The sequence below is a fragment of the Dipodomys spectabilis genome, unplaced genomic scaffold (assembly GCF_019054845.1).
Source record: "Dipodomys spectabilis isolate Male_0828 unplaced genomic scaffold, ASM1905484v1 ptg000002l, whole genome shotgun sequence".
Taxonomy (NCBI): Eukaryota; Metazoa; Chordata; class Mammalia; order Rodentia; family Heteromyidae; genus Dipodomys; species Dipodomys spectabilis.
Window position 1 is genome coordinate 5,188,094 of NW_024870679.1, and position 25,585 is coordinate 5,213,678.

At 39.1% G+C, this 25,585-nt stretch overlaps 1 protein-coding gene across 2 annotated transcripts in view; it reads left to right on the forward strand.

Moving 5' to 3' along the window:
* The window catches only part of Vav3 (vav guanine nucleotide exchange factor 3), a 347,236-nt gene that overhangs the window by 160,632 nt on the left and 161,019 nt on the right, over nucleotides 1-25,585 (forward strand). For both annotated transcript variants that reach the window (XM_042675890.1, XM_042675882.1), the window contains exons 7-15: nucleotides 1,046-1,114; nucleotides 2,534-2,637; nucleotides 4,856-4,955; nucleotides 10,071-10,166; nucleotides 14,057-14,125; nucleotides 15,723-15,809; nucleotides 19,094-19,179; nucleotides 20,976-21,108; nucleotides 21,740-21,849. In XM_042675890.1, the coding sequence (XP_042531824.1) occupies nucleotides 1,046-1,114; nucleotides 2,534-2,637; nucleotides 4,856-4,955; nucleotides 10,071-10,166; nucleotides 14,057-14,125; nucleotides 15,723-15,809; nucleotides 19,094-19,179; nucleotides 20,976-21,108; nucleotides 21,740-21,849 (854 nt within the window). The remainder of the gene's footprint in view (nucleotides 1-1,045; nucleotides 1,115-2,533; nucleotides 2,638-4,855; nucleotides 4,956-10,070; nucleotides 10,167-14,056; nucleotides 14,126-15,722; nucleotides 15,810-19,093; nucleotides 19,180-20,975; nucleotides 21,109-21,739; nucleotides 21,850-25,585) is intronic.

The following is a 25,585-nucleotide window of genomic DNA, read 5'->3' on the forward strand; positions in this document are numbered from 1 at the left end:
TTGAAGGGGGAGGGATCTTGGTTTATGACCTGGGATAGCCCGGGCTGCAATCCTCCTATGTATTTCTTGTCGCTGGGGATGACAGAGGTGTGCCACTGTTTCCAGCTCTTGTGCTTCCTCTATGGCTGGGATGAAAGGTGTACACCGACTGGTCCAGCTCTTGGATGAGATGATGTTCTGTAAAACAACAACAACAAAAACGTTTTATGCCCAAGGTGGCCTTAACTATGTTCCCTGATCTCCACTTAGAAGATACTGAAATTAAACGGTGAACCAGTTCAACAGTGAAAACCACTAGACACTATGTTGGAAATGAATTATACAATTTTGGGGAAGGAGAAAAGCTGGGAGAGAACGAGGGGGCGGGGTGACACTGTTCAAAAGGAAACATATTTATTACCTGACTCATGTAACTGTAACTCCTCTGTACCTCACCTTTACAATAAAATTTAAACTAAAGAAAACACACTGAAATTCTCAAGGGATGAAAGGAAATGATACATAAAATCACATGAACATATCATTGATCTCAAGAGTCTTTACGATGTCTTGAGGCATATTTTATTAGTCTCCAAATGTATTTCCAGAATATTCATGGTTTTGACTAATTTGGCCAGTAGTCCTGTCTCCCTTCCTCTCTTCCTTTCTCCTTTCTTCCCTCCCTCCCTCCTCCTCTCTCCCTCTGTTTCTCTTTTTTTCTGCCTCCCTCTCTTCCTTTCTTTCCCTCCCTTCCTCCCACCCTCTCTCTCTTTTTTCTGCCTCCCTCCTTATCTCTCTCCATGCCTCCCTACTCCCTCCCTCCTCTAGAAGTGTTTATTGTCTAAAATTGATTTTATATTTTAAACAAGTTAGCCTATATTTATATCCATTCTCCAACTGTAAAATCCTTAAGACAGAGAAAATAGTTCCTACTGTTTTTTGTACTTATAATGCTGATAAACAATTGACTTCAGTAAAATACTTGTTATTTGTTGATGGAAAAAAAAGATCATGAAGAGTCGATCAAGTTATGCTTCATTATTATTTCCCTCTTCTCTCTTGATAGTATTTCATGGCACCCTTGAAACGGTTTCTGACAGCTGCGGAATTTGATTCAGTCTTCATCAACATTCCTGTGAGTAAGCGCACCATATAGGTACAGTTGTGACGTGCTTAATGGGTTGCAGATTCTTACTCAAGCATCCTCTTGGATTCTTTAATTTGAATCCTTTTTTTCCTTCCCCAGTTCTTATACCCATTTCCTTGAAAAACCAATCCATTATCTCTTTAACCAAAAACCAATTGGAAGAAACACAGAACACAAAAGGATAAGTATGATTATAGCTTAGCCATAGCTAGCTGTCATGAAGAGACAATCTCAATTAGCTAATCCTTGGTGCTGTCTGTTTTCTTTCTCCAGCTCCCTGAGATGCCCACCACTTCCCTCCGTTCACCAGCTTCCTTGGCTTCTGCTCTTTTGTGTTTCTGCTTCCAATTGTATCTGTCCTAACTTGCATTTAATGAGACATCACTTCCTCATCATTGAACAGACTATCTAATAGCAACATGTGATTTTCTCTTCATTTAAGTAAAGGATTTTGAGTTTATGTCATATTATAATCTTACAATCTTGGTATTTTCGAAGAAATATAGAATTTAGCCACCCACGTGCTATGCCAAAGGAGGCAATGCTAGTCAAGATTCAAGTGGTTAGGTCTCTAGAACTGGCTTTGCTTTGTATATACACACACACACAAACAATAAACCACTCAGAAACCAGAAGTGGTGCTGTGGCTCAAGTGGTAGAACGCTAGCCTTGAGCTGAAGAGCTGAGGGACAGCGCCCAGGCCCAGAGCTCAGGCCCCATGACCGGACCCCACCCCCCCCCCAAAAAAAAAAGAATGTGAGTTCAAGTCCCGTCTGTATTTTCTGGCTGCTGAAAATCACTTGCTTACCAGGAAAAATGTGAAGTTCTGACTTCGGAATTGCTGTAGTAAACTGTCTAGTACAATTTATCAGCTTCTTATTTATATCGTTAGTAATTTAGTCTGATTATTATTAGCTTAATACCAGGGCATCACTAATTGACCAAAGTATAAGTTTACATTTCTGTGTTCCAACCCCATGAATTGTCGCTTGATTTTTGTCAATAAACCATTAAGCACTTGGGTAGTTTTATTTAAAGACTTTACAGTGATTGTAAAATGCTGTATGAATTTTTATGCAACAAATAAGTGATCTTCTAGTAACTAGTGAAATAACTTTTTCCCATAGGAACTGATACCTCTAGTCAGATGAGAAAGTGTAAATTCTTATACACATAGCTCTCTTTTTCTCTCTTCCTGTCTCCATGTACCTTTCCCTCTTCTCTTTCTTCTCCCTTTCTATCCTCTCCCTCCAACTTCTTGCTTGTCTGGATCTATCTCTTCCTCTCCTCTCTTGATCAGGTATTATATATTCAGTATATCTGGATCTAGCAACAGTATCTATCCTTGGTTTGACATCTGTTTTGTTGTTGTTCTGACTCTTCTTTCACGTTGTTTTCTTTTCTAAGGAACTTGTAAAAGTCCATCGGAGCTTAATGCAAGAGATTCATGATTCCATTGTAAATAAGAATGACCAGAATTTATATCAAGTTTTCATTAACTACAAGGAAAGGTAACATTCACATTTACACATTTGTGGGTATTAGTTTGGAATTATAGTGAAGGTTAGTGTTAAAAGAGTTTATAAAGAGCTACTTCTACTGTGTGTTACAATCCTACTTGAACGGTGATTAGGAAATAGGACAGGCCTTCTTGGGGCAGTAGTCTGACCTTTATATGTGTAGGTGTATTTTAAAATGTACAGCTTCCTATTATTTGCATTGCCAATCAAAGGGCTGAGATTCTTTCTCAGGCCTTGTTACTGCTGTGTGTCACTTAAGTCAGTTTAACTATAAGAGATTCTTTTCCCATATGGAAGTGTTGGGGATAGATTAGCTGGAACCTAACACTCTTTCTAACTCTTAATATTTTATGATCCTCTAATTTGGAACATTTGATTCACAGTCAAAAGTTTTCCCTTCTAGGTTGAAATATACTCCTGAGCCCGGCACCTGTGGCTCACCCTTATAATCCCAACTACTCAAGAGGTTGAGGTCTGGTCTGAGTATCACAGTTCAAAGCTAGTCCAGGCCAGAAAATCAATACCTCTTACACACACACACACACACACACACACACACACACACACACACACACACACACACACACACACACACACACACACACACACACACACACACACACACACACACACACACACACACACACACACACACACACACACACACACACACACACACACACACACACACACACCCCCAAAGTGGAGCTGTGGCTCCATTGGTAGATGACAAAGACAAGGGATAGTGGCCAGGCCCTGAGTTCAAGCCCCACTACTGGTACACACATGCAGAAATAAATCTAAATGACTCAGATGAATTGGTGTCAAGAAAATGTGCTTAGAATATAATGTTCCCTCATTTCAAACAATATGTTTTCAAGCAATAAGAAGTTGCTTATGAATTACTTCACTCAAACTCATAGATAAATATTAACAGTGTATTAGTAGTTTCCTCTGGCAGAGAATTAAAAGGAATCACAAACCAAATGGGCTTTTGCAAATGATCTGTTTTTTGGACATGTTGGTATGTGGGCTAAGAGTCCATGCAGCACAAACAGGTCCCTACTCCTTACAGCTCAGCCTTTCATTCATGCTCGCTGGATGATTTATATTCCTTAATTAAAAGCTAGTAAGGAATGGGAGTTTATTAATGAGTGGCGGCATAGTGAGTGCAGTGAAATTACAGTAAAAAATAAAACTGTGCTCATTATGAGTCAAAAGTAAAAAGTTTATTTCTTGGGCCAGGCCCCAGTGGCTCATGCCTACAATCCTAGCTACTTAGGAGGCTGAGATCTGAGAATTGTGGTTTATAGCCAGCCTAGACAGGAAAGCCCATACAATTCTTATCTCCAATTAATCACCACAAAGCTAGAAATTGAGCTGTGGCTCAAATGGTAGAATATTAGCCTTGAGCAAAAATGCTTAGAGACAGCATCCAGACCCTGAATTCAGGCCCAGAACCAGCACATACAAACAAGTTATGTCGAAACGAACTTTACAACTTTGGTGGGGGGGGGGGGGAGGGTTGGATGGGGGAGCGGGGGGGATGATGGAATGGGAAGGGGAAACAAAGGAGGAGACTACAATGCTTGATAAGAAATGTACTTATTATCTTGCCCATGTAATTGTAACCCCTCTGTACAGTATTTTCACAATAAAACAAAAAAGTTTACTTCTTGGTAGAGTGCCTTCCTATCAAGCCCAAGATCCTGACACTCAGTATAGCATGTAAGCACCGGTGTACACATTGCACATACGCACACACAGGTTAATCTCTAATAGGAACTTAAAAAAAATATATGAACATATATATATTTATATGTATTTAAACAATGTTTATTATTTTAGTAATACATTCAACTAATAGGTATTAATAATGCATTTACAGTATTATATATTATAGATTATATTATATATTTGAATATAGCATTATAGTCAAAAAATATATATGTAACCAAATAGCAGTTATTGAGGCAGACTGTAAATTCTACTTGATATAAAAATGTACGTGATCCATTCAATTTTAGTACCAAGAATGAATCTTTTATTACTATATGAGCAACAATTCTGTGATTGTGTACAGGATGTGTGTTGCTGTGCCTGGTCCTACGCGTGATTTTAAAGAGATCTAAATTCTGCTTCTTTCTTCCACTGCTTCGTTCCTCCTTTTGATCTTAGGGATTTCTCCCTCTGTCTTTTTCCCTTCCAGGTTGGTTATTTATGGGCAGTACTGCAGCGGAGTGGAGTCAGCGGTCTCTAATTTAGACTACATTTCTAAGACAAAAGAAGATGTCAAACTAAAATTAGAGGTGCCTGTTGATTCTTCCATTTATGACATAAAGTAAAAGCAACATTTTCTTGCTGAATGTGATCGTATTGTTTCACCACCCAGATGATCTAAAATAACCTATATGGTAGTCATAATAACAGAAGCAAGTCTAATTGAAGACTTGGAGTTCTTATACATTATATCCTTAGGTCCCTGGGGCTCTGTGAGATATATCCAAATCCATAGACATAGATATGGTACCTATGTGAAGGATGAAGAGGACATGGTATAAAGGAGATGCACACAGCCTTATGTTTGCTTAATGTAATATACCTATACTTAGGTTTCTGTGTGGTAAGTTTTACATAAGAGGGCTCTGTGTATAAGACTGAGCTATGATTTCAGTGGGAGCCGATGTATGGATTTATTTTCCTCTTTAATCATCCCCCTTCCTTCCTTTGCAAAATTATCTTTCAGGAGTTGTAGAAAGGGGTTTCAATTCAACATGCCAATTGATGAGTACAGTGCATCTTAATCAGTACATCTTCTATCACTATTCTTCTCCTCTCATTTATGGGACTTTGTCACTTAAGGCTGGTGCCACTTGAGACTTGCTTCCAGTTCCAGCTCTTTTTGCCCTGGTCCTTGGGTTTGAACTCAAGAACTGGGTGCTGTCCTTGAGCTTTTTTTTTTTTTTTTTTTGTTCAAGGAGATAGTCTCAAGGACTTTTGCCTGGGCTGGCTTTGAACTTCGATCCTCAGATCTCAGCCTCCTGAGTAGCTAGGATTATAGACATGAGTCACTGGTGCTTGGAAAGTTTTGGCTTTTTGCTGGTTACTTTGAAATAAGAGTCTCAATGACTTACCCTCTTGTGGGTCTTTGAACCTCTATCCTCAGATCTCATCCTTCTGAGACGGTATGATTGCAGGTGTGAGCTTCCAGAGCCCAAAACTTTTCTTTTTTGTTTTATGTTTAGTTCAGCAGTGACACAAGGGGAAAGAGGTGGATAATTTGCAATTCTCTTATTGTTTTGGCATAGTGGTCATGAATTTCTAACTCCCCTCTCTCACAAATTTACATATTATAGGTAACCAAGCAGTACTAAATGTTGTCCTTTTGTTAAACCTCTGTTTTCTTTGGCTAACATTGACCTTAAGGCTGAAGCTACTTTAGGTGCCATTAAATAACAGCTGACAGTGTATTTCTTGTTCCTCTTTAGGGAATAGAATAGAAATGAGACAATTAAATAAAATGTTATGGCTCATTCAACTAGTTTTTCCTAGAGCAGTTACTAGAGAAGTTGTTTAAATAAAGATATAAAATGGTGGTTCTAGATGGGAGTCAGCAAGTTGTGACAGGAACCTCCATGAGTCCTCAGACTGGTTGAATGTCTGTTCTTTGTTCTCTCAGTCATGTTCCAGGTTCCACACATGCTCTGTATGAGCAGTGGTTATACCTTAGGGTGAGGGAAGATCTCGGGCTGGGCTTGAAAGGCTCTGGCTGAGGGATGCTGTTGTCCATACCTTAGCTTAAAAGCCCCCTTTCTGACCAGGACCCCATTTGGAAGTATGTAATGAGATACGGTGGTCCTTCAACAAAACACTGGTGGAGCTACCTGCTGCCAGCACCCGTGGGAAGGCAGGAGCCTGCCTTGTCTTGTCTCTGTGCCTCCTCCTGACTTTGGTTTTATGGTTAATTTTATTCTTAGGAATTTTTTTTTGGTCTTTTTCTTTTCTACTTTGGAAACAACAACATAGAACGAAGGGTGGTAATCTTGTTTTATTTTCATGTAACCACCAAAAAGTCTGGAAATGGAGGTCTGGCATCTATGGTAGAACACTAGGTTTGAGAGAAAAAGCCAGGGAACAGCACCCAGGCTCTGAGTTCAAGACCTCATATTGGCCCATATTAGTGTGACTGGCTCATTCCTTTTCTTTCAGTTATAAATGGATTTAGGTTAAATATTTCATGGAATGCTCCTGAAGAATTGTTTCTACCCTTATTATTTTTCAATGCTAGTGAGCATTTTACACCCCTAATATATAACATCAATGAGGCTAGATTTTATCCCTCAAATTTAGACTTAGAAGAACTGATTTTTCCCCCCAACAAAGGTTAAACTAATACTGTGTGCTCACAAATCTCTGTAGTGATTTCTGTGTACTTCAACATGATTTTTAGGTGCATAGCTTTCCGTTCCTAGCAGAAAATTTCTGTTTCCTGTTGGGATGACCTACTATAGAAAATATAAGCCACAGCATCTATTCTCAGGAGCTTTAAACAGCAGTAGGAGGGATATGGTTATGAATTAATAATCATACTGATAATGATTACCACTCATTATAATAATAATGATTTGGCCTATTTGAGACCCAGGATCAAGAACACTGAACAATCTGTAGAAGCAAGAAATCCGTTGAGCCAGGCACTGATCAGTAGCTCAGGCCTGTAATCCTGGCTACTCAGGAAGCTAAGATACGAGGATCATTGTTCGAAGCAAGCCTGGACAGGAAAGTTTGTAAGACTCTGATTCCAAAAACTACCAGAACAACCAGAAGTGAAGCTGTGGTTCAAGTTGAAGAGTGATAGCCTTGAGCAAAAGAAGCTTAGGGACAGTGTCCAGACCCTGAATTCAAACTCTAAGACTGGCACCCAAAAAGAAAGAGAAGAAAAGAAAGAAAAGAAGTAAAGAAGAAAAGAAGGAAGGAAGGAAGGGAGGGAGGAAGGAAGAAAGGAAGGAAGGAAGGAAGGAAGGAAATCAGTTGAAATTGTGTTTTGGGGTGTTTTTTTTTTGCCTAAAATCTATAGTCAGACATCCCACTAATTAAATCTCAACAGTCATTATAATTAATGGTGTTTGCTTCATAGCTCCTAGTAACATGTATCTTTTAGTGTGCCAGAAAATATAAGTGTGGGCGAAGGGGAAACAAACTTGTGAGCATGAGGATTTTTGTTTTTTCATTTTCGCAATTAGTTTTAAATGACAATTTTATTGGTACTATTTCATTATCTTCTAGTAGTTGTACAAAGGACTTTCAGTTCAACATGTCAGTTTCTGAGTACAATATAGCTTGATTAATGTCCTCACTGCCATTGTTCTCCCTGCTGTCTTCCAGCCTCCTGTGTCCCCTCTAATTAACTATCACCTTCAGAATTTTGTTTATTGATTGATTGATTGGCATGTGTGTCTGTCCTGGGACTTGCATGGCTTGATCTCAGGTCCTGGGCTCTGTCCCTGAGCTTTTGTGCTCAAGGTTAGTGAGTGCTCTGCCACTTGAACCATAGCTCCACTTCTGGCTTTTTTTGTGGTTAATTTGAGATAAGAGTCTCATGGACTTTTCCTGTTCTTGCTGGCTTTGAACTCAGATCTCAGCTTCCAGAGTAGCTGAGATTTCAGGAGGTAGCCACCAGTGTACAGCATTTTCAGAATTTTTTTATCTATGCATGTTACTTGCACAGAGGGTTTCATTGGGGGTATTTACATAAATGCATATAATGTACTTGGATCATATTCACCCTTTGTATTACTTTCTTTTTTTCAGACAAATTTCAGTTGGCAGACATTAATTGTACCAAGGGGTTTCATTGGTATTTATAGAGATGCATACAGTATACTTTAATAAAATACACCTGAGCACCAGTATTTCCTTACATACAATTCCTGCCATGAGCCAAGAAAACCCATGGTCTGAATGGGTAATGGCATTAGATTTTGAGATTGCTTACTGATAATAGTATTTTTATGACACTTTATTTTTTAAATGACACCACATATATGTGAAAAATGGTAAAATTGGAAAAGAACAGCCACATAATGACTTAAAATTCAGGTTAGAACATTTCAAATTACCTTCTTCAAAGTCATTACTGCCTAAAGAATGAAGTCCATTTTATTGTAAAGTAAACTTTTAAGAAGAATGTAAGATTAAAATGATATATTCTAACACTTTAAAAAATGTTAAGTAGAGTAGTAGCCATTTGTATTTTAGCAAATCTTCAGTCAAATACTTCATTTCATTTAGTTCAATACATACGTATTAAGGAAATGACAGATAGAGGCTTAAAAGACTTATGTATGTGTGGGGGCAGATATTATGAATAACAATAATTGAGGCTTATGTATATATGGAAGGAGGGAGGGAGAGGAAGGATTGAGAAAAGTTTTTGGTTTCTTTTTTTGGTGGGTCGTGGGGCTTGAACTCTGGGCCTGGGTGCTGTCCCTGTGCTCTTCAGCTCAAGGTGAATGCTCTACCGCTTGAGCCACAGGCCACTTCTGGTTTTCTAGTGGTTTATTGGAGATAAGAGTCTCACGGACTTTCTTAGCCAGGCTGGCTTTGAACCGGGATCCTCAGATCTCAGCCTCCTGAGTAGCTAGGATTACAGGCGTGAGCCACCAGCGCCCAGCTTGAGAAAAGTTTTGATTGGGGCTTTTCCTAATGCCCTAGAAGATTACTTTGTGTGTGTATGGCGGGGAGGGGTTGATTGTATTGGGAATTAAACTCAGAACCATATATTCTTGTTTGGCTATTTTGCTCAAGGGTGGCACACTTCCACTTGAGCCACACCTCCAGCTTCTTGCTGGTTAATTGTGAGAATAAGAGCCTTGTGGATTTATCTGTCATAGCTGGCTTCAAACTTCGTTGTTTAGATCTCAGCCTCCTAAGTAGCTGGATTTCCTGGTGTGGACCTCCTGGGCTTGGCTAGAAGATTACTTCTTAAAGAGGTGGATGGATTTTTCTGGAGACTGGGAGAAGGCACTTGGCAGTCGGGCAGGAGTGAATAAAGCAAGGTGTGGTGACAGGAAGGCAAGAATAGGGATGAGGTCTCCATGTTTGGTTCATAATCCCGCTGGAAAGGTGGAAGGTAGAACTAAGAGAAAGACCCCAGAGGGTCATGGCTTTGTGCTACAGAAAATACTTTCCATTCATAAGACACAAATCTTATTCCCCTCATTTGTAGTTAGTTTGAAATATGGTAAGGCTTGTTGGTTCTTTAATGGAAATAATATTTAAATAATATTTAAATAATATTTAAAGAGCAAAAAAACCCTTACTGTATAAGGGTGCTCCTTGTGCACTTTTCTTTCTTGTAGGGTTAATGACTGTCCCCCCCCTTTTGAGAAAACTGACAAGAATTTTTAATACTATTTCATTAGGAATGTTCTAAGCGAGCAAATAATGGGAAATTTACTCTTCGAGATCTGCTTGTGGTTCCTATGCAGCGCGTCTTAAAGTATCACCTTCTTCTTCAGGTATGTTACCAAATCATTTGTGGATATTTTATTTGCCCAGCAATATATTAATGAAGTATCAACTGCAGATTCTCCATGGACCCTATTTTCTTTCATTTATGTATATTTGTGTGTATGGTGCTGGTACTGAGGCTTAAACTCAAGGCTTAGACACTGTCCCTTACCTCTTTTGCTCAAGGCTGGTATTCTACCACTTGATCCATATTTCCACTTCTGGCCTTTTGCTGGCTAATTGGAGACAAGAGTCTTACAAACTTTCCTGCATGGGTTGCATTCAAACTTTGATTCTCAGATTTCACCTTTCCAATAGCTAGTTTTATAGGCATGAACCATCAGTGACTGGCTTGGCCCTTAAAAATATTAAATTATTATTATTATTGCTAAATATGAACTGTCTAGGTAGCTAGATGATTTCTTTTTCTTTTTAAAATCAAGTCTTCTATAGTTAACAGATCTCTTATACTAGTTTATTTCTTGCTTTTTATTGTCCTACCTTTATTTTGAAGTGATTCTTGTTATAACCCGCAAAGCTTATGGTTTTCATGGTTAGTCCTCTAATGAGGGTGGAGAGTCCTATAAATTTAATTTGATATTTATACCAGGAGTATCATTAGTTCTACTCCAAAGAAATGTCTTACTGTATTAGTCTGTCAGCCCTGCTGATGCTTGTGAAATGTCATTTTAAAAAGATCTACCTTGTATGTGAAATGCAATTTTGGGTCTGTAGTGCTTTGTACATCTTATACATTAAATCTCTTGAACTGTGGCCACAAAATTATTAGTCATCTCTAGTTTTGTTCTACTGAGAAATCAGAAAAAATTTAAATCCTGATTATACCTTAAAAATGCATTACAACACATATGAAATTGAAACTCAAAGCAACTCAGTCAAATTGGGTTTTATGAACAAGTAATGAGAAGAACTCGAGCAATCAGTTTTCAAGGCATTGTGAAACTAGAAACAAGTCCAAAATAAGATAATAATTTATTTTGTTACTTTGGTGTAGTCAAATATTGATTGGAGAATTTAGAAGGTACAATTTAAACTAAGTCTCTAGTCCTTACAAAGTTGTACACAGACTTACAGAACTATAAAATGCAACTATACCCTTTTGAAACTCAGTGAGCTTTTCCTAACAATTTTTTGGGTAGTTTTTATGTTTTAAATTTCAAGAGTATGTTTGGTTACATGGTATTTTAAAATAGAGTACTTTATTTTGAGTACTCTATATAGATTAAAATTCTAAAAATATTTTTCCTATTTCAAAATAGCAATATTTGGTGACTAGAAATCTGTTAAATGTGATATGCATTTGCACATCTTCTACTTTCCAATATAATTTTATGTGGAAATGATTATTATTATTTTGCGCTAGTCCTGGGTCTTGAACTCAGGGCCTAGGCATTCTCCCTCAGTTTATTTGCTCAAGGCTAGTGTTCTACCTCTTAAACCGCAGCCCCCCTTGCTGTTGTTTGATGGTTAACTGGTAATAGGAGTCTTGTAGACTTTCCTGCCTGGGCTGGGTTTGAACTGTCATATTCATATCTCAACCTCCTGAGTAGCTAGGATTACAGGCAGGAGCCACCAGCACCCAGCCAGAAATCATTTTGGAAATGATTAATGTGTTTAAATCACAGATTTGTGAGAATTAGAATAATTTCTTATGGGTTGTTGGAAACTTTTAACAGTAACTTACTGTTTTCATAAGCTAAGGGTAAAACTAGGAATAAATGCATTGACTTTTTTTTATTGTGAAAATACTGTACAGAGGGGTTACAATTACATGGGCAAGATAATGAGTACATTTCTTATCAAGCATTGTAGCAAATGATTTATCTTTGGGGCCTGCTTATAACAGGAAACATTTCTGGCATTGAACTCATTGAAAATTTTTCAGGGGTTCCCTTGTGCCTCACACAGCATTAGGCATTCCCAGTATGACAAGTTCTACAGTAATAAACCTCACCATTTAGAAGGGGAGAAGAGATGTAATCTGTGAGGTATCACACAACTATATAGGTACATAAATGGGACCAGCATGAAGGAGTAGCTCAAGGGAAATACTTGATAATTTAGTATAAGATGATTCCTAGAAGGTGGTTCTTGAGTTGGACTTTGAAGAAAGAATGAGTTTGACAGGCAAATCATAGAAAGAGAGAAATCAACATTCATCTTGAAATTAGATTGCAGAACCTCTTTTAAGGTGTACAGTGAATTTAGTAGATAATAAATATGTACTAATTCAGTAGATAATAAATAGATCCTAAGTTGACTGGAAGTATAGACTGAGAAGTTTCTAGAATTGTTAAGAGGTATGTGGTCAACCCAAGCCTTTAGGGGCTCTCACAGAGTTCTATACAAGGTAGAGTCAGGGTCTGATTTAAAAAACAAGTTATATCCTAACTCTGATACCAGTGGAGTGACTAGATTGTTTTAAGTTGAAGTCAGAACTTTAGTCTGAATCCTACCATATTGGAAAAAGGGCCAAGAACTATCTGAGGTAGCAGCGCGGAGGATGCATGAATTCAAGGGACAGAATCAAAGTAAACATCAGTAGAACACGGTTTGTTGGTTCACACCTGTAATCCTAGCTACTTAGGAGGCCGAGATCTCAGAATTGAAGTTCAAAACCAACTCCGGGGAGAAAAGTCCATGAGACTTATTTCCAATTAACTAGCAAAAAAAAAAAAACACAGAAAGTAGAGCTGTGGTTCAAGAGGTAGAACACCAACCTTGAACAAAAAAGCCAGTGCAAGCACAAAGCCTTGATTCAGATACCAACAACTCCCCCCCCCCCAAAAAAAAAAAGAAGGTAGGACATGGTAAAGAAAAAGTGAGGATGGAGTCTGGGAACATATTTGAGTTTATGACTCACATGATTACACGTGGATGCATGTGCCAATTTGATCAAACACAAGTAGAAACAAGAGAAGGCTTCTGGGTGATGGTAGATTAAGTTTGGGGCATGGTGGCTCACATCTAACATGCTCCAGTCTTAATTGTAACTGAGGTAGCCAGGTTGAATTTTATTTAATTGGGTCAGTGAGTATTGAACTTAGCTGTGAATTGAGAGTGTGACTCTTGATATTTGGATGTTAGTAGTAGTAGAGTCTTGTAGATGATTAAAAAAAAAAAAACTAAAAATAAAAGGGGCTAGCGAAATCTAGAGAAAAGTCACTGTGTAAAATGTAGGCATGCTGGAAGTTGCTCAGAGGTAGAGGCCATACCTATCAAGCACAAGGACCTGAGTTCTAACCTCGATACTGCCCAACCGCCCCTCCCCCCCACCACCACACATGCAAAAGATAAATCATCAACTATGTAAGACTGAGCAGGCAAAAATAATAACAAATAGCAACAGGTAGAGCATTCTGCTGTCCTTGAAATGGAGAAGTAGACGTGAGAATCCAAAGCCACAGAAATGCCCTGTGTAGCTGGGCACTGGTGGTTCATGCTGGGAATCCTTGCTGCTTAGGAAGTTTAAGGTGTGGAGGATGGTGGTTTGAAGCCATAGAGTGGGTAGGAAAGCAGAACGCAGAATTGGAGGCCTGGCTCAAGTTGTAGAGCGCAGCTGAGCTGAGCAAACAGAAGACCCAAGTTCACACCCCAATAGTGTCAAAAAAAAAAAAAAAGAACAGCCAGAGAGAAGTTCAAGGTATTCGTTCATTTCGTTGGCAAGTTAGAGATCCTTCCTAACATTTGGGGATAGTATTGGTGTCATGGTGGGGGGTGGAATTCCCATTGGTCTTTGGAAAGAAAGCATTGCCAAGCACGTGGCATGCTTTTTGGTGTCTCCTGGATCTTCTCACAGTTTGAAATTCTTGATGACAAGAGCACATGCTGTATTAATCATAATGGCTTATTTTCGCTGGGTCAACTTTGCCAACAGGAGCTGGTCAAACATACCCTGGATCCTACGGAGAAGGCAAACCTAAAGCAGGCTCTTGATGCAATGAAGGTGAGGTGGTGCCTGTGGTTCCTTTCAATTGATGACTTTGTATTCTTGCCTGTTTCAGTAGACTTCAAACTGCTTACAGGCCCATGTGGTAGTCTAACCTATTATACAATGAGTTTTAATTGGTGGGGAGAGTGCACTAATGCACTGACATAGGTATCCTTGCACAGATTTCATTGCAAGACAAAAACACACGAGACCAAGATGTTTATTAAAAGAACATTTGCGCAAGTTTGCCAACTTTTACAACCAGAGGAAGTGATTCCACAGGATGGTTTTATTTCACATCCCTCTCCTGCTATGTAAGAGAAAGCCGTGGCACGTGTCAACAGCAGGTCAGCTGGTAACTTCAGGAATGCCAGTGTGACTCAGTTTCCTCATGTGAGGTCCTCACTAGGCTTGGATTCTGTGTAGAAGTGAATTTATGTTTAGATTTTCTTGGTTTTTAGTTAGGCCTGAGAGGTAAGAACTACAGGTAGATAAAAGAAGGGATTTTGAATATATCTGGTGATACATCAAACCCCATTTTTGTTCAATCAAGATGAATTTGGAAGAAGTAGTTACTCATCAGTTAAACATAATAAAATACTTGTTCTTAAAAACTAAATTATGTTTCCTTGCCCAGAGCTATGCCTAATTATTTAACTGCGTCTCTTTTCCAGCTTCTCTGTTAGCTCCACTGTTTGGCTGATCTAAATACCACTATGAGCACACATCACACAATTACTTATTCTTACAAAAAAGTTTTCTCTCTTTAAAGAAGTCATGTATATATAGATCCACTTTGTGGAACTCAGACTTTCTTTAGAACGAAGTTAGGAGTTGCTTTTCTGCCAAACTGTGTTGTAGATGAATTTAAGAGGCCAGAGAAGAAAGGAAAAGAGCTCAGAAAACAGGAAAAAATCTGGGGCACTGGAAATAAAAATAGCTAGTTACAGCATAGGAAGGTTAGCTAATATTTCCTCAAATATGAGAAGCTATTTTAAAAAAATAGGTGAAGACACATAGAGAAAACCAGGTGTTTGGTTGACTTCAGTTCATTTCTGTGGGCTGTTCAATTCCTCACCTCTCTTTTATTAACTCCTTCAAATTGAACTAGCTTGCTTGACTGAATGCTGTCAGGAGCTAACTGTTACTAACTGTAACTAACTGTTACAGAAGACAATCTTGGTACAACTTGCAGTTACTTCTTTTCTCTTTACTAATACTTCTTTATTAACCTTGCTGTAATCTGAGTAAAGATAAACCCTCTCAAGGCCAGATATTAATATGCTTGCAATTCACATTCTTTTGTTGCTTTACAAAGCTTTTGCTGTTTTGTTCGTTTGGGGATTTTTAAAGACATTATCATCGCTCTCCTTTTCAGGGTGGGGGAAAACTGACAACTTTTCAGCTTTCCCAGCTGTATCTCTGACATCTGAAAATTGCCTTTGAGCCGCAGCTTTGATTGATTGGGTGTTCACTTCATTATGGTGGAAAAGTTATGGTGCTTGCTTTCCTCATTAAGGGAAGGAATGCTGTATTTTCTTTCAAAGCAGTTTGCATCTCTCCTCTAATCTTAGTGTGTTTTCTTTTTTGTCCCTTTCCCTTTATTCTTTAGGACTTGGCACAATATGTGAATGAAGTGAAAAGAGATAATGAGACCCTTCGTGAAATTAAACAGTTTCAGCTATCTATAGAAAATTTGGTATGTAATTATTCTTCTATCTAGCTTCTTCTCACCCCAAGTTGGTAGATATTCTCAGAGCCATTGTGGAAGAAAAGATAGTTTACCTTCAAGTTTCTGCTGTACAGAGTTGTTGGGTTTTTTTCTTCCGATTATTTGCCAGCATTCACATAGACACCCAATGGTAACTGTGAATTCCTTGTCTTTTCCCAAGAAGGGACTTCCGGCCATTGCCTGTGTGTCCCTTTCTGAGTGACACTCTGCTGCTTCTCCCAAGAATCCCAATGCTGAGCATTGGCATCCACATTTTCCTCAATGCCTATCTGATTTCATTTATTTATATCGATATATACGAGGCACTTTGCTTGTGACATGATTGTCACTGCCATCAGAACACTGTGATCTGATTAAGGAAGCAGTCAAGATCCAGTTTCAACATGGCATATGGAGATGAACACTGATAACGGGAGTTCTCATTCAGAGAAGAGGCTAGGTCTTTTTGAGGCACTTACTATTTGAACCGGGACCTTCAAAAGCTAAGAAGAATCCACAGGAAGATCACATGGGGGATAGTGATCCAAGTAAAAGCCTTAGCAAATGAAACGCCCAGAGGTGGGTGAGGTCCACCTCTGTATACAAGAAGCTGAGAGGTAAGGGTGGCAGGAAGTTGGGAGAATAGTGAAATGGGAGCAAGGTGGGTGGGTCCTCTGATGTCAATGGGGTGTCAACGGGATTTCCTCTCACAACCCTGTAGGCCAAGGCCAAAGCCAAGGTCTAGGCCACAAGTGGGATTTTATCATGACGACAACAGAAGCTCGTGCAGCCTTTCTCTCAGATTGTGTAGAAATCACATCTACATTTCCAGGAGACCTTTTAAGCAGGCAGCCCCGTTATCAGGATATTTTAAGCGATTTCCAGAAAGAATGGAGGCCTGGATTATGCTGGGGGCTGTGCAGATAGAGAATAGACTGAAAATGCTGTTTCAGTAGAGTAACTTTATTGTTGCCTTCTCCTAGCCATCTTGGGCCTACTTTTCACACATCCAGCCAGAATCCCCATTGCAGTACAATGTCACTTGCCTCCTTTGTAGTCTCTAATCATCTCTTCCTACCTGGAATTCTGAATACTTTAAACATCATCAATTTGTACCTGAATCTGTAGATCTCAGTCTCCTGAGTAGTTTCGATGACAGGTGTGAGCCACCAGTGCTTACCTCAATTGTTGTTAAGTGCCAAATTTATTTTGGAAAAATTCTATTTAAGGCTGAATAGTGTGTCCTTGTATATAGACACCCTACATTTTATTTATTTATCAGACATTTGGGTAGCGTACCCCGTTGCGTGTATTCAATTTTAGACCAAATGTGGAATGTCTGGATTATATGGTAATTCTGTGTTTTATCTCTTGAAGAATGTCCATATGTTTCCATGCAACAGCATCATTTTATATGTCTACCACAATACATGGAGTTCCAGTTTCTCCATATTCTTGTCATTGCTTGTTTTTGAGTGACTTTCGAAACCATGTAGGTGTAAGAGGCATTCCAATGCGTGGGAACTAATATCTCATTGTTGTGTTGATTTTCCTAATGGTTAATCACCTTGAACATTTTTTATATATTTGGTGGATTTAATATCTTTAAGGAAGTGTCCATTTAAATTCTTGACCATTTTTTTGCATCACGTTGTTAGTTTTTTTTTTTTTGTTACTGTGTTTGCAGGACTTTATAGACCTGTCTTAAGTATCAGTCTCTGCTCTGACAAAAATTATTGGTAAACACTTCCTGGATGATGTCTCTAATGGGATCAATTCTAGTTTATCCATTTTATCATTTTTGCTTACACTTTTTTTTTTTATAGCTAACAGAGCATTTCTTGATCCAATATAATAACTTTCCTCTGGTTTCTTTTAACATCTTTAATAATTTTAGCTTCTATGTGTAGGTCTTTGGTCTATTTTGAATTCCTAATACATGGTATAAAGTGAGGAGTCAAACTGTATTCTTTTGCTTGTGGATGGTATTCCTATACCATTTGTGGTGAATTGACTTTTCTTTTCCCATTGAATATTCTATTGAAATTGGGTCCATAAATGTATGATAAAAACAAATAAAACCTATTTCTGGTCTCTCTGCTATTCCATTGGTCTCTATGTCTGTCTTCATTCATTTTGATCATTATAGTTTTGTAATAATTTTGGAAGTCAGGAAGTTTGTGATAGCTTTGTTCCTTTTTAAGGTTGTTTTGGTTATCCAGGACTCCATATGACTTTTAGGATGGGATTTTTCTATTTCTGCAACAAACGTCTTTGGAATTTTGACAGGGAGCGTATTTTTTAATGCTTTCATGTAATGGAGTTAACAAAGCAGACATCTGTGCCTTTTATCACAATGGAATCTCTAGATGTTAGTGATGATCTCAAATCAATTTTTTTTTCTTAGTACGTACTATAAGTGCTTATAAATACTTTACAGTATTTTTATTTTCTTCCTCTGGGGGACTTTTTCATCCTTGACATCATACACCAAGGAAGCCATCCCTGCCTATGTGGACTGCTTTACATCTCCCTTCCTATTCTCTGCCAGCAGGGTCATTGTGCATTTGTAATTAGATGCTTCTGTGAATTTTTGTTCCCAGGAAGTGGGGCTCCACCAACTTGCCTTGTGGATGGTACAGTGCCAACCAAACCACTGATGTTCTCCAACTATTCCTGCTATACTTTCCTTGTGGTTCCTATTCACCCAGTTGTTCCTCTCTCTTGGTACCTAACTTCCCGCTTAAGATAATTATAAGTAGGATTAATTAATGTCCTAAATATTTACTCTGGGCTTACAAAGGACAGACATCTATTTGAAATGTGTCATGGAATTGAGCACTGGTGCCTCACGCTGGTAATCCTAGCTACTCAGGAGGCTGAAGACTGAGGATTGCAGTTTGAAACCAGCCTGGGCAGGAAAGTCGGTGAGACTCTTATCTCCAGTTAACCACCAAATAGGCCTAAGATAGAGCTGTGGCCCAAGTCATGTAGTATCTTAAGCAACAACAACAAAACAAAACAAAACACAAAAGCAAGACCCTTAAAACCTCAGAAACTGCCTAAGCCCTGAGTTCAAGCCCTAGGACCCATACCAAAAAGAAAATGTGATGGAGTCCTGGGCTTTTTCAGAGTCATTTATTTAAAAATATGTAAATATGATAACATTTATAATGTAATTAGTTAGTGGCCCTTGACACAATCTTTACTGATACTTATTTCTGTTTTTATGTGATGATGAAGAAATCAGACAGATCCATTTTATATTTTAGAACCAACCAGTTTTACTGTTTGGACGGCCTCAAGGAGATGGAGAAATTCGAATAACTACTCTGGACAAGCACACAAAACAAGAAAGGTGAGAAGAAGGGAGCAATACTGGTTGTGAAAATAAGTAATTAGTATCAAAAGATGGAGAAATCCTTCAGGCAACTTCCCTATGATAAAGGAAAAGGGAAAGAGACAACGAAAAAATGAGGCACAGACTGAACTGAAGTTCCTAAAATTTTCTAAGAGAGATATCATAGATGGCTATGATACTGTGCCTGCTATTGATGAATACCTCATGGTATTATAATATAGATATCACGTCCCTTTCAGTTATAGTACTTGCTCATTTGTGTAAGCTCTTAAAAATGTTGAGGACCACCTATTTTAAAAAGTATACATTGAAATTGTAATGGAGATGGAGTTCCATTTTTATGGTGGATGACCATCATAGGAGCACACCTTTTTTGGTATTCATTTAAAAAAATAACTTACATGTAATAGAAAATATCCTAAAGAAGAAGATCAAGCGAGTACCATGTAGTGATATATTTTCTTCTGGGAATTTTTCTTTTCAGTGGAGTCTTTGAAAATTAAGTCCTTTAAGTGTGGGTAATATTATAGATACGATTGTCAAACTGATGCTTTGTGGTTGTTTCCTGAAATCTTTGGAGAAGCAAAACATCAGCCAGCAGGGGGCAGCATCAGCTCTTCCTTCCACCTTGAATCCCCAGGCTCCACAGGTGGCCTCCAGAGCCACACAGAATCCTTAAAACCTTAGACTTTAAAAGTGATGAAAGTGTTAGAGTTCTGTGCTGTGTCATTGTTGTCATCATCACTATGTTTAATGTTCTCTGTGTTAATCATGGACAGCTATGAAAGCACACAGATAGTGATGTTGGATGGTAGTGTCAGGGAGGTTTGTTTTCTTCCACACATTACAACATTGTCTTTTTTTAAAAAACAAGGAGGAAAAAAAGGAGAAATATTGATATGGACAATTTGACCTTCACTTCTGTAGTTTATCTTTTGCTCACCTGCAAACTATGTGTATTTTGGGTGTTCCATTAATTCAGTCATGAAGTGCTACAGCAAGGGGAAAAGCACAGGTTCTAAAGTGAGTCTGGCCAGATGCTGGTGGCTCACATCTATAATGCTAGCTACTCAGGAGGCTGAGCTCTGAGGACTGCCATTTGAAGTCAGCTAGACAGAACAGTCTATGAGACTCTGCAGTTGACCACCACAAAGCTAGAAGTCGAGGTGTGGGTGGAGTGGGTAGAGCCCCAGCCTTGAGTGAAAATGGTGAGACTCTGAGTTCAAGCCCCAATCCTGGCACAATAAAAATAAAGTTATCCCTGGGTGCAAGCATTGGCTGGTTTAACCTTTATGGAATTATCTTTTCTCGGCTTTGGCTTACTCCCCAGTGAGATGCAGATGATGTTTTTACATAGCCCTGTGAAAGGGATGGACCTTTGTCTGGGCAATGGGATTGGATGGGTGGAACTTCATAGAACATGCCTAGTATCTTAACCATTTTAAGGCTTTGCTGAGCTTTGAAATATAAAAAGAGCAACAGTCAGGAACAAGTGTTTCTGCCTTATTTCTGTTCACCCTCTCAACAACTTTGCAGTATGTTTCTTGCTCTTGGGATTTTGCCTGGCTTTAAATGAGGGGACCAAGATGCAGTGAGGCTATTCACAGGCTAACGGACCTGCTTCCCTAGGCCTGGCCCTCAGAGGTCTGGCTCCTCAGTCTTCTCCCTGTGCAGCTCTGCCTTGAATGCCTTTAATATTTGTTTGGTGTAGTCACATCTTACCCGGGGAGATTAATATGCATACTTCTAGAGCATGTAATCATGACCAATTGCTCTCTCTCTCTTTTTTGCAGGCATATCTTCTTATTTGATCTGGCCGTGATTGTTTGTAAGAGGAAAGGTGATAACTATGAAATGAAGGAAATCATAGATCTGCAGCAGTACAAAATAGCCAATAATCCTACCACGGATAAGGAAAATAAAAAGGTGACTTCTCAGACATCAGCATCTATAATGTATTCATAATCTTGAATAGTCAGGATGCTAATATGCTAATCATATGCTAATATACACACCATCCCTTGGTTTCCAGAACCCCTCCCACTACTGCAGGCATTCCAGCCCCTCATATAAGATGGCACAAGACTTACATATAATTCAGGCATTCTCATCTCTAGATTATGTATACTGCCTGGCTGCTTTACACTGTATTGTTTTGGAAAGGTAATAAGAATTATAAAAGTCTGAACATGGCCAGTCCAGAGGCAATTTAAAAAAATATTTTGTTGCCCAGGGTTGAGATGAATATAGTCTCATCTGCTTCCGTTAAAGTAAAATGTGACTTCTTCATTGAGATGTTTTGTTTTTTTAACAGACAGGTAAGGCACAGACATTTGTGATCTGAACATTGCTAAGGTCCTAAGATCAAGTCAGTGAAATGAATTTATCATAGATACAAAGTAGACTGCAATATAAGCCTGCTTGTGTATACATTGTAAGTTGATTATGTTACCAAGGAGTTTTAGGTGGTTATCTTGATGCTTTAGTGATGTGGGTAACATGATTTTTCCCCCTAATAAATGGCGCATACTAACCCAGAGAATATTGATTTTGACAGTGGTCTTACGGCTTCTACCTCATCCATATCCAGGGACAGAATGGGCTAGAATTTTATTGCAAAACAAAAGATTTAAAGAAAAAATGGCTGGAACAGTTTGAAATGGCTTTGTGAGTATTTCTTCTTTTAAATGTTTTTTTCTTCTACTCTTTAAGTCATGTATGGGTAATCTGCGGCCAGTATATTCCAATAGTTGTAATGTAGAATGAGAACCCAGGCTCAGAGCCTAAGGATAGCTAGCTCTGGGCTTGGTAACTTGCCTCCTGAGAGGAACTTGGATGAATCTCTTCAAGGAGAAGAAAGAGGGCGCTCTAACCTTCTGTTTGATTTTCTTAGAGGAATATTTTCATTCTTTAACTCTCAACAGCCAAAGAAAATACTCATTATTCTAATCATAAACTGCAAATGCAATTGCTGTCTTTAAAACACTGATCTTTACACGAAACAGAAATAGCCACATCCACACAAATGTGCGCATATGTTTTAAATATACGTTGCCTGAATCCTGGCTTAATTTTGGACACAGTCAATGAATGCTTTGAGGGCTTGATTTCTTTCAGTGTTTTCTCCTTTTATTAAAAAGCAAGCTCCACAAAGAGGTGAAAAATGAAAAGCAGAACTCTTTCAGAAGAAATGCCATACAAGGCTGCAGTTATGCAAGAACATGTCCTGTGGGTGTTAATTTTCAGACCTGCTGTTGATAACTTACTTTTATTGGGGAAATGTATTGGTCAGCTGAAGTGCAAGTGTCAGCGAAGAGCAGAATGAGGTAGAACACTTTTGTGATTCATTTCATTTGTTTTCTAACATTATTTAATATTTATTGACAAATTCTACCAGGTTTCTTTGTTTGTTTCTCCATTTTAAGTGTAAGAAATGCTCATTTAATATAAAGCAGAGATAGAAACATAAGACTGTTTAATTGTAATTCTAAGGAGAAGCAAATAAAGATTCTCTTTATTTTTTTTTCACAGACTATTTGGAGAGACAGGATTGAACAGCTAAAACTTTTAAGCTTATAGGCTATTCTGGGTTTGGCTGTAATCTCTGCCACAAGCTGGCTGCAATCTTACTAAATAATTTTCCCTCCGAGCTGCTCAGTTCCTCTTCTGTAAAATAGGGACTGTCATATTATTCATTTATTGTCTTCCTTTTTGTTATCTTTAAGTAGTTGTACAAAGGGGTTTCAATTCAACATGTCAGTTTGTGAGTATAATGTATCTTGATCAATGTCACCCCTAAGGTATTTATTTTGAATTGCAAGTAACATACATCCAATAGAGTGCATGTACGATAAAAGTCTTGCAGTATTTGTCAATTTATAGCTTGTACCTATTGTTACTGCTGTAATGTGTGTGTGTGTGTGTGTGTGTGTGTGTGTGTGTGTGTGTGTGCATATCTCCTAAGCCCAGCTATTTAAGATTCTCATATGCTTTCTGAGGACTAACAAAGCTATAGCGTACCTTCCTCATACCATTGCAATTCTTAATACCCTGTTGTTATTGTTTCCAGTGCTTACATAAAAATAATTGGTGATTTTGTGTATTAATTCAGTGCCTTATAACTATAATAGGGGCACATGTGGTTTGGGGCGTATGGAATGAAGTTGATAACCAGGCCAGGTTTGAACAGTGGCTGCACTCAGTGTGTTTCTCAGAGATGCCTTGCATTGTCACGCAGCTGAGATTGGAGCCATAAGACACTGGAATCAGTAAGAAAGAAAGCACCCAGGCAGCGCTGCTCTCAAGCTTTTGTTCCTGTGGAAAGGTGCTAGGGTAGAACTTCCTGACAGGCGCGTTTGGCTGTGTAACCTTAGGATGATTGAAAGAATTTCTACACGGGAGAAAGTCTAAAATGTCTTGTCTCAAGGCAGGCAGGCTCCTTGCACTGTGTGATAAGACATGTCAATGATGATTTTGTTCAATTTCTATATATCAAGTAGCTAATCCTTCATACAGGGGCTTGATAAAATAAGAGTCTGTATTGCTTCCACATGAAGGAATCTGCAGTCAGCAAAAGGTACTAAGAGTATCATCCAGGACTGGGCCTGGTGCCTTCTTGTTCTGTCTTCATTAGCATGGGTCTTTTGTCTGGAAGGGTGGGGTCACTTTGTACTCTAAAATAGCTGCTAGAGCTCCGCTATACAACCTGCATTCCAGGCAGGTTTTCTGTGTCAGGGATACAAAAATCTTGAATAGTGCAGAGTCTTTCATCTTGACCTGAACTTCATCAGCTGACCACACCTGACAGAGGAGGCTGGGAGTTATAATCTATTATAATCAGCACTGTACCTGGCCGAGAATCAAGGTCGTCAAGAAGGAAGGAGGAGGGGGTAGCCAGCTGTTGGCCGCTGGTAGGCACTGCCAGGACAGGAACACGCAGGAGCATGTGTGACTCCAGTGGCTTTTCCACAGCGTGGGGGCAGCGGCTCACAGAGAACCTTGTGCTCTCCCTCTCTGATTGTTTTCAAAACTCTTCCACTGTATGATCAAACATCCACAGAAGTGGCTTTTGTTAGTGTGTGGGCATTCCCTTTGCTGTCTGTGCCCAGAGACAAGGGGGCAGTGCCCTTGTGGAGTAAAGTTAGGAGATGGAGCTGATGGTATCTATGAGTAGGGGTTAAGCTATGGGTGGTAAAATAAAATTAGGATTTACTACAGGCATGGTGGTAGTCTATTATTTTATTTCTTCTCCCCCTTCTTTTTTTTCTTTTCTGTCAGTGGTGGGGCTTGAACTCTGGGCCTGGGTGCTGTCCTTGAGCTCTTCAGCTCAAAGCTAGCACTTTACCACTTGAGCTACAGCGCCACTTCTGGTTTTCTGGTGGTTCATTGGAGATAACAGTCTCATTCACAGACTTTCCTGCCTGGGCTGGCTTTGAAACTGCAATCCTCAGATCTCAGCCTCCTAAGTAGCTAGGATTACAGGTGTGAGCCACCAGCACCCGGCTATTTCTTCCCTTCTTTTTTGAACCTTTTTTTTAAAGTTATCTTTAAGTAATTATACCCAGGAGTTTCAGTTTGCCATGCTGGCGTGTGAGTCCAGTGCGTCTGGATCATTGGCACCTCTTCCATCCTTCTTGCTCATCTCTCATAACTCTACCCATTCCTTCGTGGTCCTCGGTTCTGTTTTCACTTACGTGTGCTGAGTACTTCGACTGTACCTGGCTACCCTTCCCTCCACGTCTGCCCTCACTTCCTTTAACATCCCTCTCACCTTCTGATAACACCTATTTCAGTGAAGATTGCTATATCTGCAAGTCTTAATAACGTCTGCTTTTAGCTAAGTAGTTCTTTAAAAAAGCAAAAGAAAGGAAGAGCACAAACATATCCTCTCACAGTTCTGAAAGCTGAAAACCCAAAAGGCCAAAACCCTGCAAGCTCTTCTTTGCTTCTTGCTAGCTTTGGCGCTGACCGGTCCCTTGGCATTCTTTGGGTTTTGGCTGTATTATTACACTCTCCTCCGTGTCACCACAGGACACTCACCTAGTGCTTTCTGGTTGCACACGACATTTTCCTCTCCTAAAAGGACATCCGTCCTATTGAGTAAGGGTCTGCTGCAGCCGGTGCGTCTCAACTGGATAACATCTGCATATGCCACGGTACTTCTAAGTAAGATCACACGCCAAGGTCCTTACTAAGATAGCTCTCGTGGATAGGAAAGTAGAATAATCTGTGTAAGTCTTGAGGCTTGAGATGTGTTGCCTTGTTGTTCGCGTGCTGCTGTTCTGCCTATTAGGTATAATTCTAATACTCTCATATGCCATAGAGAACAAAAGAAAATGAAGAAAACCTAAAACATTCGTGACAGAACAGGGAAAACTACAAGTCTTATACATCTCCACAGGAG